Source organism: Rattus norvegicus, chromosome 1, assembly GCF_036323735.1.
Source record: "Rattus norvegicus strain BN/NHsdMcwi chromosome 1, GRCr8, whole genome shotgun sequence".
In the NCBI taxonomy this organism is placed as follows: Eukaryota; Metazoa; Chordata; class Mammalia; order Rodentia; family Muridae; genus Rattus; species Rattus norvegicus.
The window spans coordinates 198,565,244-198,584,277 of NC_086019.1; the positions used below are offsets into that span (position 1 = coordinate 198,565,244).

Sequence of the window (19,034 nt, forward strand, 5' to 3'; positions counted from 1 at the left end):
TGAGTGAAGGTTTCTTATTATCTACAAATGTGTTATTTGAGAACACTTGTCTGAGAATATTTGTTTACTCAGACGTCAGTGCTAACTTATGAGCTGCTGACTTGAGACAGAGATAACCTAATGCTCAATGGGAATGATCTACTGGGATGAGCAGAAGAAATTCAATGGCACTCTCTTAGCTAGACACGGATATTGGGCACCCTCCTGCAGGCTACTCACCAGCCCTGTAACTCCATCCGGGAATATGGATGGAGAGTTGGTTAGAATGGCTGCTATTGGTACATGTTGCATGATCCTCTTTCTCCTTGTGTACTGGGACCTGGTTTCTTCCCACATCTGCAAATTTGACATTTTCCAGTGGAGGGGAGCCAGTCTGAGGGCATGTGCCACTCCCCAAATGTACTGGCACCAATGCTGGGCTCTCCTTCCAGTGACCTTCTTGTGGCTGGCCCCATTGTGAGCCTAGGAGGTCCTGTTTTCCCTCAGAGAGTTCCTGTGATAGAGCTCTGCTGATTGGCTCTCCATTAGCTGGGCTGTCTACTCCATCTGCTGTTAACTGGTGGGAACTACAGCGGAGGCTGAGAGACAGGACAGACCTGTGCATTTTGGGGCTAGCAATTTGAGGTTGCTCAAGGGGGACAGAAAGAGACTTGTCCAAATAGTAAATGGCACTGGGACACTGTTGAGACACCCGGAGGTGGACACAAGAACTAAATACCAGTGGGACTTTTCTTGATGGTGAATTGTCGGAAGAAAAACTGTCCTCATTATCATCCGCATGGGTGACCCAGTAGTCCTGCCTTGCACACAGCCTTGAGTGAGCCTGAGTAACCTTCAGCCCCTCCACAGAGCCATTGCTGGGGAACTCTGTATAGCTGTAGGGTCTATTGTGTTGACATAGATGGGCACCACTAGCCAGAACTGGGGGGTCTTGGAACCCAGCATCCTTGGTCCCGCACTTGGAACACAGTGGGTCCCTAAAAGTGTCCCATACCAAGTTGCTGGCTGGAGGACCCACACGTCGGGCAGTAATGGTGATAGAAGAGAAGCCACTGCGGGGACCTTTGCCTAGATTGTCCCCTGTAGACAGTGGTTCTATCTCCAGTCCTTGCTCATCTGATGGAGCCAAAATTCCTAATCCATCAGGAGATAAAGCAAATGGCCTGTGCTTGCTCACTCCACCGGGCCTAGCTGAAGCTGGCTTTGGAGGACACAGCTGAGGCTGGGCGATTGCTTGTGACAACACAGCTCCATTTTCCATCGATTTCTTTTCATCAATCAGCCGGGAAATGACGACAGGTGATATCATTCTTGTGTTCTGTGATGCCAGTGTCTCCTAGAAAGTAGATAAAAAGTCTCAATTATTCTAGCAGTTCGTGGGAATACAGGTAGTGAACTCTTACAGGTCACGGGGATGCTGGAGAAGGAGCACTTGTACTTCTCATTAAGGCCTTTAAGGTACTTCTTGATGCCAAACCTGAGCATCCTGGAGGGATGGAGACCTAGGTATGTTTGTGAGGAAGTGATGTTCTGGATGTTAGGAAAAATCTAATGTCCAAGTTCACTTTCCGAGACTAGCCAATCAGTCGGCTTCTCTTTCCAGAATGGGATGTACCAAGATGGATATATACCAGTATACAGAGTAGAGCTGTAGCTCAATGCTTCTCTGTGAGGAGCATTTGTCCACACTTTAAATGATCAAGGAATTCCATGCTTCCTAATTAGCAGTTCTTAAGTCCTTATGCAAATCACCATTGTGTAGAATAAGTCTAACGGATAAAGAACAAAAGGGAGAATCCTTGTGTTTTCCTGTATGTGTTATGAGTGCTGCAGAAGGCTGACCCCAGCCCAGCACTTAGTGTGACCACAGCCCAGTACTTAGTGTGTCAGAGCCCTCTGGAACTTGTGTACAAAATTGCTCAGACTCTGAAATAATGATAAAAACCACAGGCTTGGAAGCCAAAGGGCATCAAGAGCAGATCTCAAACCCCAGCACATCTGAGAATCACCTAGAAAGTTGTGAACACAGGTTCCCCTGGCAGGTCTGAAATTCTGAGTGTAGGGTATTGAGGACTTTGCCCACATGCATACACCAGTGGTCCTGATGGAAGTGACTTAGAGAGCACGAACAGAGTCACGGCTGGTCTGCTGCCATCGTAATAAACAGCACCTATAAGGAGTGCGCCTAGGTACCATGAAAGAAAGATTAGGGTTTGCCTTTTCCAAGATGTAAGAGAACAAGGGGAGGATTTGCATTTCCTTTATGGCAGATTTAACATTCATTAAATAGTTAAATAATATTCTCTTCTATCTGGACACATGACTCTGCATATGACCCGGTGATGACACAAGCTAGAGTCGATTGGGAAAAGGGACTCTCGATTGAGTAAATGCCTCCATAAGACTGGCCTATAGGCACATCTGTAGTACCCACTTTCTTGGTTGATGATTGGGATGGAAGAACCCAGCCCACTGTGGGAGACGCAATCCCTGGGCTGGTTCTCCTGGGTGCAGCTGGAAAACAGGCTGAGCATGTCATAAGGAGCAGGCCAGTAAGCAGCATTCTGTGTAGAGCAGCCTGGCCTTGAACTTGGAGATCTGCCTGCCTCTGCCATCCAAACGCTGGGATTAAATGGATATGCAACCATGCCCGGCCCCCTCAGTTTCTATGCCTTTGTTTACTTTGTAAAAATATGTGAGAAGTCGCAAATTTCAAAAGAATTTGAAGGGTGGTGAATGGGGAGTCCATTTCAAACTTCCTTCAGTGTTTAAAAGCAAAATATTTTCAACTCTTAGACAACACTTCAAGCATCTCTTCCAATTCAAGGTCATTCCAAAGTTTAAGGTCAACCTGGAGGAGTCTCCAGCTGCAAGTGGAGATGTCATCTTAGCACCTCTGATGCTACAGTACAGAACAATAATTACCTGTAGTTTGCAAGACCCAGAAGCCCGTGCCTCCACCTTATACAAATCAGTAGAGAAGCTAGGGGACTGAAGACAGGTTAGAGGAAGTCAGTGCTTTCATAGTGTCTGTTTCTATCAGGCTTCCCGTGTCTCTGTGGCACTCTCCTACTCCACGCTTCTCCCTGTAGCACTCCCATGGCTACGATTTGCATACAAGAAAATGACAGTGCACCTGGAGCCCATTTGACAGTACACAGTCCCTCCCATCCTCGTTAAATTTAGTTCCGATAATAATTGTTCCTGTGTACCCCGCAATGGGTGTAATCATACCCAGTGGGAATTCCTTTGACAATTGATCTTTGAAGGAAAAAAAAAAAAAACCCAACTTGGAACCTGCAGTGTTGCTCTTACTCCATAGGGCAGTGTTTCCTCAAATTTGGACCAGTGACAACCTATGCTTAAAAATCTCATAGAGTGGGAGTAGATAGCTGAACACCTTAATCTCCAGGCTTAAGTTGAGTCAGGACCTGTTGGGATGAGGTCTAGAGTCTGTATTTGTAACCAGCCCCTTGTCCTTGACATAGACATAGAGGAAAGAGGGTGAACTGATTTAGGACATGAAATACATCCTGAGTCATGGTTCTTTAGAGGCCCCAGACCTCAGAGAAGCTTTGATTTGCATGGCTATAATCCAAGAAAAAGATTGAAATTGAGTCTGTTAAAAGGCACCCCCTTCCTGGTACTGGTATTGCCAATGTTAAAGAGTTCCCAATCTTGGGCTCAGGATCCTGTAAGAGTCTGGTTCTTGGAATCAGCATGACTGTATAGCTAGGAGTAAAGAGCTGTCAGTTCTGCTTAGAGCTCATACAGAAAAGACCCTGATACTGGCAGTGACTGTCTGGTTCCTCCAGGCAGAGCTCAGAAACATATTTGCTGAGGGCTTCCTTGGGGGCACAGGCCTTGGGCATCATCCCAATAGATCCTAGAGGCCCCGGGGAGCCTGGATAAAGAGTCAGCTGCCATTTCACTACCTGAGGCCTGGAAAGTGTGACTGTGATTCTTGATTCCATCAAAAGGAAGAAGAGAGGGTGACAATGAGATGTGTGAATATGAACTTCTTTCTCAAGCTCTTGTTATTCAGGGTGACACTGTTCCTGGCTGAATCCATGATGGTCAGAACCATGCCCAGGAAAAAACAGATTCTCTTCACCAGCAAGGTATGAAGAACAAAGAGAGGTACCGGTGTGATGTTGTCTCTCGAAGTGAGCCTTGTTTTAGTTTCCTTTCTGCTGCCGTGATAAAATACCCTGACAAAAGTAACAGAAAGGAAAGAAAGAAGGAAGGAAGGAAGGGATAGAGGAGGGAGGGAAGGATAGGAAGGAGAGGGGAAGGATGGGAAGGAGAGGGGAAGGAGGGAAGGAAGGAAGGAAGTGTAGGTGGGTGTATTTAGCTCACAGTTCAAGGTATAGTTCATCATGGAAGGAAAGAGCAGCAGCAGCAGCAGCAGCTAAAAGAAGCTCATCACACTGTGACCACACACACACACACACACACACACACACACACACACACACACACACACACACACAAAGACCCCAGGTCTTACCAGTGAAATGGTGCTACGTGTAAGATAAGTCCCACATCAGTTAACTTCAGAGAAACCCACCCTCCCAGATTTTCCCTAAGTCCCATCTCCCAGGTGATTCTGGATTTTGTCGAGTCAACAATAAACACTAATAATTATAATCATTTGTATAAATTACACTTCCCGTAAATCAGCAGAGATTTGTAGATGATCAATGTGATCAAAGCAGCAGAAGCGTCTCAGTGAACTTGCCTATCACTGCTTTTGGTGTTGTCTATAACTACAGCTATAGGCAAGCCATCTGCTTAGCGAGTCAGATGACAAATATTTATTGGACATTTATCTACATGCCAGGTGCATATTGAGTATTATAAACCCTTGTCTGCTGGAATTCACTGCCTGGGGACAATATCCAAATGATCAGAACAATCGTTAGATTGAGGGTTGACAAAAGATCCCCAAAATAACTTAGAGAAATTAAAAAGGAAACAAAGGACTTTTCACCCTTTAACATATATTCCAATACTCCTGGAAGGCAAGTTTTATTTATCAAATCTAGTTTTTCTCACTGAGACAAATAGATAATCAAATATAATATACAACCCAGGGCTGGGGAGATGGCTTGGTTGGTGAAGTGCTTCTGCACAAGCATAGGAACTTGAATTTAGATCCGCAGTACCCACATAAAAAGCAGGACATGACAGCATGTGCCTATAAGGCAGGATCAAGATGGCCTTATCTCCAAAAATGAGTTTGAAACCAATCAACAAAGACACTGAGTCAACCTCTGGCCTCTATATACACAGGTGAATACAGAGACACAGACACAGACACAGACACAGACACAGACACAGACAGACACAGACACACAGACACAGACACACAGACACACACACACAGACACACACACACACACACACACCACACCACACCACACCAAGAGGAGACAAATTATAAAAGCACAGTTTGTCTCAAATCAAACTACTTTAGGGTGACACCCACCTCTGCCTTTTAACTAAAGGTTATCTAAAGGTGGCTTTGAACAGAGATTTCTTTCATTCTTTCATGTAAAATAAAGTTAAAAGATGTAAGACCTGATTTGAAAGGATTTAGAAAACCATCAGTTTTGAAAGTGATCCATGCTCAAGATGAGTGAGAGCTGGGCTGGGTTTGAGTCTGGCTTTGGCATCCCCTGACCACTGTCCTCCAAGAAAACACTTTTCAATCCCTTGTACATAGATGCTGCTGTTGGTTTCTGTTAAGTGTTTTAAGATATGGACTTATTTTAAGCGTTTCCAGCATGCTTCTGTAGAGCTGGTAACTGTTTTCAGAGTTTCATGCTTCTTACAGACAGCATTTGCTTTGCACTTACGCCGTAAGGCATATGACTAAGAAGGGCATCATTTCCTAAGTTGAAACAAGAGGCAGGTAAGTGTCAGATCCTCAAAGCAATCCCACCCTGAGCCACTGAGGTGAAAATGGCTTTCTTCCTGCAGCAATTTATATCTGCAAAGGAAGAAGCACGCAGCATGATCTGTCTCTGAAATATGTATTTTCCCCTCCTGGGTAAGACAATTCTTTCCTTTGCCAGTATAACTCTACAACCTATGACTGTACTTTCCAGATTGGAATCTGTCTCCTCACAGACACCCTCTGCCCACTGCATACCTGCTCACTTCCACAGAGCAGACCTAGAAGCATCATTGCTGAGTAATCTATCAACCTCATGCTGCCGTGCCCTGGATACAGGAGCAATTCAGACCTGCATTTACTTCTGCAGAGAAGCAACGGGGACCCGGGGCTTCAACACATGGGGAATGCAGGGACACAGGGTTTCAACACATAGGAAATGTGAGCCTTGCTTGCTCCTTATCTCAAAGCCATCGTCTTTCTGCACAGTCACTGATGACCTGAGAGGGCTCAGGCGTGCAACCCAGCAGTGAAAACCTGGCTAGAATCGACCTTTCCCCTGTGTTTTTTTTGTGGTTAACAGATAAGAGTTGCCATCTCACCCACTCTGAGTGTACATTTCCTGTGTCAAGTGTGTTCTCTGATGCCATGCAGCCCTCAGCATCCATTTCCAGAACTCATCTCATAAAACTAAAATTCTGCTCCCATTAAATAAAAAGTCCCCACTCCCTCCTCCTCACAGCCACTGGAAACCAGCAAGAATCAATGCTTTTAAATAGGGGGAAGGCGGTTAGTAAATCGCACTGTGTGCAATTGCCTCTTATAATCTGCAGAGTTTAAAAATAAAAATTATAAATCTCTTAAATGACGCAGGATTTGCTCACATTGGAACAGTCCATGAAAGAAGAAAGCCGTGAAAGCTGATGTGCATTGTTAATGCATATTTTTTAAACACAGGGGAAATAAAGAAAGGATAATCAATAAAGGAAAAAAATCAATGTTTTTATGTATTCCTGTATTTTCCCAAGTTTCTTTCTTTTGTATGCCCATTTGTTTGTGTACAGATGTGCCAACACACACACACACACACACACACACACACACACACACACACACACACACACACACACGACAGGTTGACAGCAGGTGTCCTTCTCTGTTGCTCTCTGAGTTGAGACTACTTCTGAACTGAACATGGAACTCAGCAGTCTAGGCAAAGTAGCTAGACAATAAATTTCTTTTGCTCCATTCCCCTGATGCTGGGCTTACAGCTGTACACCACTGTGCTTGGCTTTTGTGCGGATGCTAGGGATCTAAAACTCAAGTCCCTGTGTTTACGAAGTCTATACTTCACTGGTTGAGTCAGCTCCCAGCCTCCGGTTTCCTAAATTTCAATATGATATTCTCATTAATTTTAGTATCGGGAAAACTTGAATATATATATTTAGAAGAAGTGAGCATGTCCCATGTTTTACTCTTAAACAATCACTTGGCAGAAGAGGCACAGCCCTGATGTATTTTGGGAGGGAAGTGATGAGAGAGGCTGAATATTAGGACACTAATCCAGGTGAGGAATCTGGTGGAATGCTTCAACTCTTGGCAGTGACCTCATAACACATACAGAACAAGTTTTCAAAGCTCCCGGTTAGGAGGAAAGGCTAAAAGTCACACTATGGATTAGATTAAATGGATCCAGGCAATTCCAGAACAGATGTTAAGAAGGTATGATTTGCAAGAGTTGACTCAGCCACAGAAAGTGACTGTGCTCAGGTTCTCTCTCTCTCTCTCTCTCCCTCCCTCCCCCCATCCCGTGTATGTGTGTTCTCTTGTTCTCACCCTCACTCTGTATGTGTGTGTGTGTGTGTTGGGGGGGATTTGACTGCATGATCCCAAAGTTCAGGATCATTCTTAATGACCAAACTATTTAGTATTAACATCGATAGGACAATGCTGGAAATTTCTAGCTCCATGTGAAGAACAGAAGGGAACTATGGTCCACTCGAACATTTTCCTCCTTTCTACAATGCTGGTAATGGAACCCAGGGCCACATGTGTGCTGTGCAAATACTCTAAGATTATGCTGTATCTCTTGCCCTAAAAATCTTTCTTTTGAACGTAATAATTGCCCTAAAAATCTTTCTTTTGAACGTAATAAATTAATTTCAGCAGCACTCCCATCATTCCAGAACTCTACTCTTCCTTCCTCAGCCTCTCCTCCAGCCTCCATTCCCAGTGACCATAGTTCCTCCTGCTTATGCCACACTCCCTTCCTACTCTGCTCCCAGGAAACAAATCAAGTACACCAATGCATGTTAAACTCTTGTCACAGTATGCCCCTCTAGAACAGTCTTTGAATGCCAATGACTACATCTCACATCTCAGGGTCCAGAATAGCACCTTCACTGGTTAGTTTTTTGGCAAAGTGACACAAGCTAGACTCCTCTGAGAAGTGGGAATCTTAATTGAGAAAATGCCATCACATTGGCTTATGGATATATCTTTCTTGATTGATGTGGGAGGGCCCAGCCCACTATGGGCAGTGCCAATCCTTATGCAGGTAGGCCTGGACTGTATAAGAAAGTTAACTGAATAAACCAGAGAGCAAGCCAGTAAGTAACATTCATCCATGGATTCTGATTCAGTTCTTGCCTATAAGTTCCCACATTGAGCTCCTGTCCTGGCTTCTCTTGATGGTGAATTTAACCTTTAAGTCAAACCAACCCTTTCCTTCCCAAGATGATTGTGTCAAAGCAATAGAAGCCCAACTGGAATAGCAACCTTTACCTTGGGAGACTGGTATTAGGAACCCCTCCTTGGATGAGCTGTAGATCTTTACTAAATGGAGAGTTAAATCAAAGCTATACATTTTTGAGAGAGAGAGAAAAAAGACATGTTTATCATTTAAACCTATTATAAGATGTTAATAAGACATAGTAGGTAAGCTCTTCTGAGTCAGTCCTCCAGAATAGAGAAGGAAACAAGAGCTCTGGGGCCTGGCAGCTTAAGTGCTTTAATGTTTGCATGTGTGTGATGCATGGCTCTGCATCAAAGCTTCATTTGGGCGTTTACACAGAGTTAAATATCAGGACTCCCTGATTATTCTGGGCCAACAGAATAATCGAAATGAGTCAGTTAGACAGAACCTAGGGGGTATAATCTAGCAATGCTAACCACCCTGTGCAGAGTTCTTTAACCTCTAGTCTGAATCGTTTCATTATACAAATTTGACTTCTAATTTTTTGCGTCTATTTCACACTACTGACACGTTTTTCCCATTTAAAACAACCTGTTATATTTCAAAGCATTTCCTTCTGACCGTCACAATGATACATGGCATGATATTCTGATTCCCCTCTCTTTAAAATTGAGGTAGACCATCATACTTTCCTCTGAAACTTACAAATTGTCGGTGATTATCGAAGAGTTACTTTAAAATGCACATATAGACTCTATACTGTCCTATAAAATCCTTAATCACTTGTGGCTGAATTTTTCTGGTTCATTAATTCATCATTTCACTAAAGAAAACAAACCACAACAATTGGGTTTTACAGTCTAGCACCTTCGGCTGACTAGAAGGCACAAATGTGTGTTACCTTGGAGAAGTCCAGCTTCCTCTCTGTAACACCAGACTGGAGGTTTTTAAGGGCGATTTGATCATTTGTACTATAGCGCATGTGCAGAGATCCTAGACAAAAGGAGATGACACGGCTACTTTTAGTATACTGAAGGAGAAAGAAGAATGAATGCTAACCTCAATTTAATATAAAATTTAATGCTCCCCCATCCATGTGAGATACCAGCCAACAGCAATTCTGGTATATTCCAAGCCATGACAAAACCTGTGTCCCTCTTTCTTTGTTCCAGTCACTCCTGCTCTTGGATCTCATTAATTTTTGAGTCTGTTACTCAATACAGTAGAATCCTTTCCCCATACAGCTGTTTCTATCTTTTACATTCTAGAAGTGGTTGACCAGATATGGCCTTAATCATGTTTCCATTGTCCCAGGTTTAGGCTCAGAGAGAAAGAAAGCCATATTCTACTTCTCTCAGCACCTCTGTAATCACAGCATGAATACAAGCCTGACTTTCAACCAGTTCTCAATGCCACCACAACTACAGGAACAGTAGGCACTGAGGCACTGGCTGTTTTTGAGAGCGTGAAGGTACTTTGGGTGTAAGAACGGAAAGACATCTAAGGCTGTGGTCAGGCCCAAATGTAGATGAGGATAGACACACGGACAGGAGAAGCTTCTCTTGTCTTAAGCTTCCTGATGAATCGATGCTTAACACAGCATCTGACTCCTACAATCCAAGTAAAGGTGCTTTTGGGGAAAGCATCTTTCAATGAAAGCAAGGAGCATTTTAAAGTTGATCTGGGTCCTGAGGTGGGACTGAGACAAACTTAGCTGCAGACCCATAGAGACAGCAACCCCAAAATCTCTTACAGTAATATTGCCAGGATTCCTACAGAAATGTGAATCAAATATGGTTGGACCTGGTTAGAGGAGTCTGCAAACATAGCCAGAGTCCTAGACTCTTCAAACCAGGGGCAAAACTTTGTCTCCCTATGACTACACTCTACAGAATGCAATTTTTAAAAACACTACCACAGAGTGTTTTTAACCTCTGGTCCTAGAGGTTAGAAATGTCAAAAACAGACTCCCTGAATTTAACATCCTATGTCAGAATTATAGAATATGATGCAATCAGGGTGGAGGTGGGGACTTGATCTCCAACTCTAGTACCATGAAAAGATTTCCTCTTTCTTTGTTTGGATAAAGATAAAAAAGTATTTGGGGGGGTGGGGTGGGAGTGGGGTAGATCACATACTATAGTACTATTAAGTCTAGCAGATTTGTGAAGGGGTCAGGATTTAACCTTGGGCCTTTTTTTTAGGGGAGCAGGATAAATGATTTTATTCAAAGAGCAGTGTGGACATGAGAAAAAAAGGATGACAGAAAGCAAGGGAGGGGACCTTGGGGGCTTTCAAGGTTCACCTCTAACCCAACCAAAGCCTACCTCCATTATGGTCTGTCTCTGAGTGACAATGGACCTGCATCCCATCCTGACTTGGACTGTGGTTCCATCTATGACTGTCACTGGTGACAGAGGGTCATTCAAGGTGACATACAGTTTACTTTCTGTGAAGCACTAATGTCAGACCTGAAGGGCACAGTGGGTGCCTGCGCAGTGCTTCACGGTGAGGTGGATGACGACAGAAGTCACATGGCCTGCCTGTGTAGCATGGTGTGGGGATGAGAACTTTAAAATACACACAGTCTTGGAGACCAGATGGGTTTTCGTCTGCTCTAGTTTGGCCCTAGCTGACCTACAGTGAATCAGCTGTGGACCCCGCCTTTGTCCATAAATGAAGAAAATGATGCCTCCTGCAGAAACACAGGCCTTGCCTTCACATCTCTGGGAGATCCTCATTAAAGCACTTGGGCAAAGATACCAGGTAAATATTCAATAAACGGCAGAGGATGTTATTATTTTAGCACAAGTCAAGGAAGTTCTTCGCTAAAGTTCAGCATCACTGATGTGGTGGCACTAATGGGTCAGGTAGCCACTAAAATTGGACCACAGAGTCCCAGGGCTGGAGTCACAACTCTGGGTACATGGGTGGCTTTGAGCACATTACTCAGCATATCTGGGCTCCTCCCCATGTGATGGAGGATATGGAGGTGGTTACTTCACAGGGTTACTGGAAATTTTTCGTGATACTACTGGGAGTGAATAGCTTTGTTTCTGCAGGGGGATGGGAAGGCTGCTGGGATTGGGGAGCATGAGGGGTTCAGTAACTATGAGCTTCCTATGCCTGCTGTAACAAAAGGCCACAAGACAAATGCATCCTCTAGAGATGTCAATCTAACACTGAGCTAAAAGTCAAATTAGCAGCCAAGCATTGCTTTCTAAAGATGCTAGTGGGGAATCATTGTCCTTGACTTTTTCCTTGCTCTAGATACTATTCATATTCTTTAACCTGTGTCTACCTCACTCCAGCCTCTGCCCTTGTTGCTGTTCCTTCTCCTTGACTCTGCCCTATTGTTTCCCTTGAGCAAGGATTCCTGGACCAGAGCCCACCTGGACAATCCAAGGTAACGTCTTCATATCAAGGATGTATCTGAATATGTGCATATTTGAGGGTTTTGTATTTCTTGCACCACAGTAGGTGAGGGGGAGATTCAGGTAGATAGAATGTAGAACCTTGAAATATTCATATGTTGTCTATGTAACAACACAGGAAAATGCTTATAATGACACATAATAGAAAAGAGTCAAAAGCCTAATTAATACAGTGTGTGAGACAATCTATAAAGACAGTAAAGTGGCTGTGTGGAGAAAAGGCTTGGGTGAAAAGAACTGGCCTAGGTTGTGAGGCCTGAGCAACTGAGGATAACTGCCCAATTAGGCTTTGTGTCTGAAGACCCACAGCTGAGGTATCAATCATAGTCATATAGCTGCAACCTTGTTTGGCCTCACTGTTTCTGTTCCCTCCATCTCTAAAGTCAGCGTACATGGCTGATGCTATTGAGTCCTCATAGCATCAGCCGTTGCTGGATTGCTACTCTATTCCTTTGCTGTCTGGAACTTGCGGTCAACAGTACAGAGCTTCCTTCTCCCCTGAACATCATTCTCCACAATGGACTAGCACCACCATAACTATTTATGAAAGACCATGGCAGAACATTAACCAAAGGCCAAACTTTACCTTGAACAACATCCTCACTCAGGTCCCCTCCACTGAATACCCTCCACTTGCCTTTGGATCATCTTTTAAGAATGGTTTAACCTTGAATGCTTTTAACTGTCTCAGGGCTTTGATTCTTGGGGAAAAGGGTGGTAATGGCTAACCACCCCTCAAGGCTATCCTACTGCAGAGTTTCTCCAAGCATGCCCCTCAAGCAGCAGGGCCAGCATTGGAGGAACTGATAAGGGAATATCTGTTCTAGTAATGCCACCAGCCAACACCCCTCCCCCCAGACCTACCAAGTAAGAATCCTACACAAGAGTTTAGATATCCATCCATGCTTCAGCCAGTTTTTCAGCACATGAGGCATCACAAGTCCAACATGGTCTTAGACTAGTAACACCCATTATGGATCTGATGACCCAGAAGGAAACTATGGTACTTTAATTCAAAAACTACCCTTCAACTTTCAAGGATCTGTGCCTCACATGTATGCATGGGGACCAAATGAGGCTTCACTTAATATAAAACTAGCAGTGACATGAGTGCTATATTTATGATGCAGCTAATTACAACCTTCCAGTGACCCACAGTCATCATTGCTAGTGCATGGCATTTAATGGTCTGGTTGTTTGTCTATTCACTAACTCACTAGCTTACACTGAGGGATGCTCTCCTGAGTCTGTTGGAATAATCAGAGTTGTATCTCAACTCAGCCTGAGCCACATACCCAAAGCTATTCTACTCCCTGATCTCTCTCCAAGACGCCACAGCAGGCTGCTCCAGTACCAACAAACTGAGCCATCCTGCCAAAGAGACAGGCCCTATGCTGAGCAGCCAGAGGTGGGAGGGATTCCCCGCTCTCCAGTGGATGTCAAGGCAATGTCATGGATTTGCTATCACAGGCCTCCAAGAGACACAAGAAGCTCTTTCAGTTGAGGGGGCCAGGAAAAGTTGAATGGTCTCACCAGATATGGCATGCATTAGTAACTTTTCTCATTGCTGTGGCAAAATGTCTGACAAAGGGAACTTAAGGAAGGTTCGTTCTGGTTCGTAGTCTGTGGTTACAGTCTGTCATGGTGAATCAGGGAGAGTGGCTCAAGCTGGGGAAGCAGCTGGTGACACTGAGACCTGGTGTCCACTGTAGGAAAACAGGTTAATGCTGGTGGCTCAGCTCACTTTCTTCTTTGCCCCTTTTTATTAAGTCTAGTACTTCAGGCCATGGGGATGGTGCTATCCACCCATGCTCAGGAAGTCTTCCCAGATCAGATAAACCTCTCACAGACACATCCGAAGGTACACACCTAGGTGATTCTGCATTAGGTCAAGATGACTTTGAGGATTATCATAGGAGAATTTAAACATAAAGGGGTGGGGGGAGAAAGTAGCACAAGCAAGCAGAAGACAAAAGCAAGACAGAAAGCAGAGCAAGGTAGAGAATAAAGACAAGGGGCTACTCATGCATTGATACCTACAGAATAATAAATTCCTACACATTGTCTAACTCGACTCACGCTGTCCCTACAAACAGCAGACAAGCACCATTGTGTATTGCCTAATGAACCAATCCATCAATGCCACTTGCAAACAGGGGAGTGTGTGGGCCCTGGGTGTGTGCCTGAGTGCACCCTCTCCATCTAAGGCATGGTAGCAGAGGAGAGGTGCGGAAAGGTGAGGAGAGGAGAGGTGCACTCAGATGCCTCATTCTGTACTGGTTGATGTTGTAGAAGAACATTTGTAATCTGACAGGAGTCAAGGCCTGCTCTTGATTGCTACTGCTTCCTTAACAGCAGTTGTTTGAAGACACATTTCATAGAGAAAAATGACTTTTCAGATTTAGGCTCCACTGTCTCTGTGGGATTTCACCTCAGTTGAGCCTCTAGAGATTTCCATTTTGTACTTCTAGAACATTGTGTTCTTCTGTCTACCTTTCTGATGGCTCCTGCACACCTCTGCTTCCCCTTAATAAATCCAGGTGGAACAATCTAGCCAAAGGATTTAGGGACCCTCTATGTATTAACACCTTAATGGTACTAAAATGATACTTTAAAAGCTTACAGCTCAGCTCTTCCAAGTCATTCCCAATACACTCTTTCTCAAAAGGGGGTCAGTTAATTTCCCTAGAGTTCACCATTCCATCCATCTTTTCTATGTCCTTAATGAGTGCTCACACCGCCCCTATCTACAGTACAAACAAAAACGTTACCCTCTTCATCCTGCCTTCTCTCACCCCCTGGATCCTCCCAAAAGGCAAAGCTGGCTTTGTGTGAAAGCTCCTCCCCTTCAATATACTTTACCTATGCTTCCTGATCTTAGCAAGCTCACACCTGGGCCAGGGACCATAAATTATACCTCCTTGCAAGCTTGACTAAGTCCCCTTAACACCACCAGCAGTGACCATATAGAGAGACTCCATGGCTCCTCTTGTTAAAATAGCGTTTTTCTTCACAATAAAGCTTAGAAAATATAACACTGGAATGCACATATGAGCACCCAGAGGTTCAACTACTTCACATCCTGGATGTGGGTACCTTCAACTTCTTCACAACTTTGATCTGATAACAGCCTTTTCTTGGGAACCCTTTATCTCTGACACAATTCAAAGTCACTTCCTCTCAGAAGGATTCTCTGAGTCGCTCCTATCTTTAGCTACCCATCTCAGACATCTCTATTTCCCACAGCCATCTCTCTCATGGGTTTATGCCTCTAAATCCCTTTGCCCTTATAAAGGTAGCAGCCATTGAGTCTAGAGACAGCCCTAACCCAGTATGATCTTCCCTTATCATAACCACATCCTCAAAGACCATGTTGTTCAATAACATCACATTCAGACCACCAAGGATATGGTCTGAAACATCTTTTAGGAGAACCACATCAACTCATAGCCCTATCCCAGACAATATTATAACATGTGCTTCTTTCTCTCAACTGCTATCTCATCTTTTTCCCTGAGAACTTGGTACCTAGGATGTCTGGTCAGTTGAAGACATTAAGGATATACAAGACAAACATTCATACTCTGATATCTGTGAGGGGAAAGCAAGAACACATACCTTCCCCAGACAGTTTAATCATGTCCCACTGATGTTTCAAAGCCATCTTACTTCATTTCAAAGACCATCTACGAACAAAGATGTGCCTTGCTAAATCAAGGAACATGGCCAGTTTGCCTCTGTAGCTACTCTCAGAACGAGTCAGACTCCCAACCTTCCGCCCTGATCTGGCTGATGAAATCATTGGAATGTTTACCTAGCAACCAGGTGGTGGATAACTACCTGAAGGCCACTTCTTGTCATCACTAATTTGGGGTTAACATCTGAGATTCATTTGACAAGTTTGATGAGTTTGATGAATTTCAGGAGAATTATTTAAAAGCTTCCTGTAAGGAACAGTTAGACAGGAGAAGGAAAATTAACAATAACAACAAAAACAACAACAATAGTAATAAAACATCAAAAATTCCTTAAGTACCACCTGGAGTCAGAAGATTTCTTTCCAACCTGTCTCTACTTTCTACTATTTCACTTGCTTTGACTATATTGTTTCCTTACTGAACAGCAAGTGAGTTGGTATAAAAGTTCCTCAGGAGGACTGCAAAGATGTCTCAGAGGTTAAGAGTATGCACTGCTCTTGTAGAAGACATAAGCTGGGTTCCCAGCACCCATCCCAGAAGGATCACAACCATTGGTTAGATACAGAGTGTCCAATATCCTCTTCTGGAGTCTGTGGACACCTACACTCACACATACACAGACCTACACAGTTACACGATTTAAAAAAAAGTTTTTTAATTTCTTAGGACTAAATATACCCAGATAACATCACAACATTGAAAAATTTAATCTGCTTACTGCTAATTTTTAAAGCTGGTGTCTAGTTCAATTTCAGCAATATGGCATTCCTTCAATTGCAATAGCTAGTATGGTTGGCTTTTATACAATCAAACTATCTTCGACCCTAAGATATGAAGAACATTAGCTTGTGACTTATGTGTGACTCAGTTTGAAGTGGCTTCTACAGTTATTTCCCCTTATCTAGAGAGGGAAGTAGTTCAGATGATATCATCTACATATTATGCTTTCCCTATACTGGGAAACCTATGACAAAGTACAATTTAAAAATCAAGCAGAATACTAGATTGACAACAGTAACCAATCAGGGACAATTACAATTATATGCTATAATAAGACTCTGTGTGTGTGTGTGTGTGTGTGTGTGTGTGTGTGTGTTTTCAAAGATGCAGGTGAAGTCCAGAAGACAGGCACCATTGTCTATCCTTGGGCACCATTCACACTGCATTGTGAGACAGGGCTCGCTCACTGACCTAGAACTCACCAAGTAAACTAAGGTGACCAACCAATAAACCCCAGGGATCTGCCTGCTTCTGCTCTCTCAGTGTTAGCATTACAAGTATGCATCGTCACTGGTGTGGTGTGCTGTGTGTCTGTGTGTTGTATGTGCCCGTTTGTGTATTAGTGCACATGACAGTGTGTGTCATCGGGAGGCCAGAGGAGGGTGTCAGGTGTTCTCTATTACTCTCTACCTTATTCCTTTGAGGCAGGTAGACTAGATCCTGTCATTTTTTGGCTAGACTGGCAGCTGACAAGCCCCAGCAATCCTCTTATCTACATGCTCCTTAGGGCTAGAATTACAGGCATGCATGGGACAACACCCAACCTGTTATAGGGGTGTCAGGATCTGAACTCTAGGTCTGGCACTGCTCAATCGGAGCTCATATCCACTGAGTCAGCTCTGCAGCCCTCACTCTGGATTTCTTTTGAGATCTAAGTTCTGAGGAAATCAAACTCAGGGCCACACACTCGTGCTGCAGCTGCTTTACTCACTGAGCCATCTCCGCAGCATGTGTAACACAACTTATACCAGGCGACTTGTTTGCTTTTGAAATTTCCCATTTGCTCTCCGACTATGGTTCGTTACAGGAAACAAAGCACAGTCAGTGAAACTACAGGTATGGGAGATGGTTGTGGTCAACTGCACAGTGATGTGCTGTTTTTAGCCATGGTGGAGGCCAATGACACACTGGAGAAATGACTGAACGAAATAGCCCCTAGGCTGAGATGGCCCTGGCACACATGAATCACTACTCAAGCATGAGAGGCAGTAGCCAAGACCAAAGGGGAGATATGGCCAGCTGCATAACTCAGAACCGTCAATGAAACAGATCATTTGGGATGCTGACAGATTTATGTTCTGGGATGAGGCACCCACAGCGTGGTCATTATCCGGATGAGCAGTGCCTTTATAAGCAGTTAGGCAAAGTGAATGCCACTGGCTGACCCCAAGGTGTGTCACCATAGGGTCACAATGGCTGAACTGGACTGTAGGCTGACTCTGAGGCAGATGTTGGCTAGACACTGTCCACATAATTTGCCAATTATGGAGTAAAATAGACACAGTCTTAGAGCCTGTGAGTTTTTCAGTCCCAGAGAATGTAATTGCACAAGACCCCCAGAGTATGAGGCACTGGTCCTCTGAAACATGATGCAGTGATCTGTGGCAGGGATGAGTCTCTTCTAGGGTGACAGCATAAAGGTAGTATCCTCAACTGTGAAGATCACCCAACATGGTAAGGCATATACAAATTCCACATTCATGGTGCTGGTATACATAGCATAAGCCCCACCACCATCCAGCCTTAGTGCATTCCATGTTCACTAAGGCCTCAAGTAAAGTATCAGAGAACACAGGCACACAGCACTCAGAAGTCCCTATGTTTGAAGAGTCATGGCCTAATGGTGTGTGTGTGTAAGAGAGAGAGAGAGAGAGAGAGAGAGAGAGAGAGAGAGAGAGAGAGAGAGAGAGAGAGACAGAGAGAGACAGAGAAGACTTAAAAATGTTGTAAACATACATAATGTAACAATTTACACTCCTGCTACTTTTAGGCATGTGATTTGGTGGCACTGAGAACAGTCATGTTGCTAATGCCGTCTGGCTCCCAGAACTTCTCATCTTGCAGAACGGAAATCATCCTTACTTTCAACTCCTTGCTGCCATTCCATTCCTCTTTATGAGTTCCCCAACAGTAGGGACAGCATCTGAGTTCAACATATAAGCATTATTTGTGACTGGCATATTTCACATTATATAACATCCTCAGGGTTATACATGTGTTGGAACTCCCCATCCTTTTGAAAGATGAGTAGCATCCATCATACAGACAGATGTCATTCTGCCTAGTGGTTTATCTGCTAGCTGGCACTTGGGGTGCCTCTGCATTTTAGCTGCTGTGAGTAATGTTCAATACAGTGGATGCACAAATATCTAAGTTTTGGCTTCTCATCCATGCTTGCAGGTTCCCCATTGTTTCAGTCTGTGGCTCCAACTTGATCTTATGCAATTCCTTCTTAGTTCCACAGCAGCTCTTTCTCATGTAGAGACCAGGGGACAATCGAGTGCTACTCCTCAGACCTTAGCTAGCCT

The 19,034-nt window shown here is 44.0% G+C and overlaps 1 protein-coding gene across 10 annotated transcripts in view; it reads right to left on the minus strand.

The window, feature by feature from the left end:
• The window catches only part of C1h10orf90 (similar to human chromosome 10 open reading frame 90), a 233,575-nt gene that overhangs the window by 75,558 nt on the left and 138,983 nt on the right, over positions 1–19,034 (minus strand). For 4 of the 10 annotated variants that reach the window (XM_039107617.1, XM_039106695.1, XM_063287197.1 and 1 more), the window contains one exon: positions 220–1,336. In XM_039107617.1, the coding sequence (XP_038963545.1) occupies positions 220–1,336 (1,117 nt within the window). Of the gene's footprint in view, positions 1–219; positions 1,337–9,495; positions 9,588–15,646; positions 15,786–15,868; positions 16,045–19,034 lie in introns of those variants that run through there. The other 6 variants (XM_063286459.1, XM_063287020.1, XM_063285879.1 and 3 more) reach the window with 4 other exon arrangements.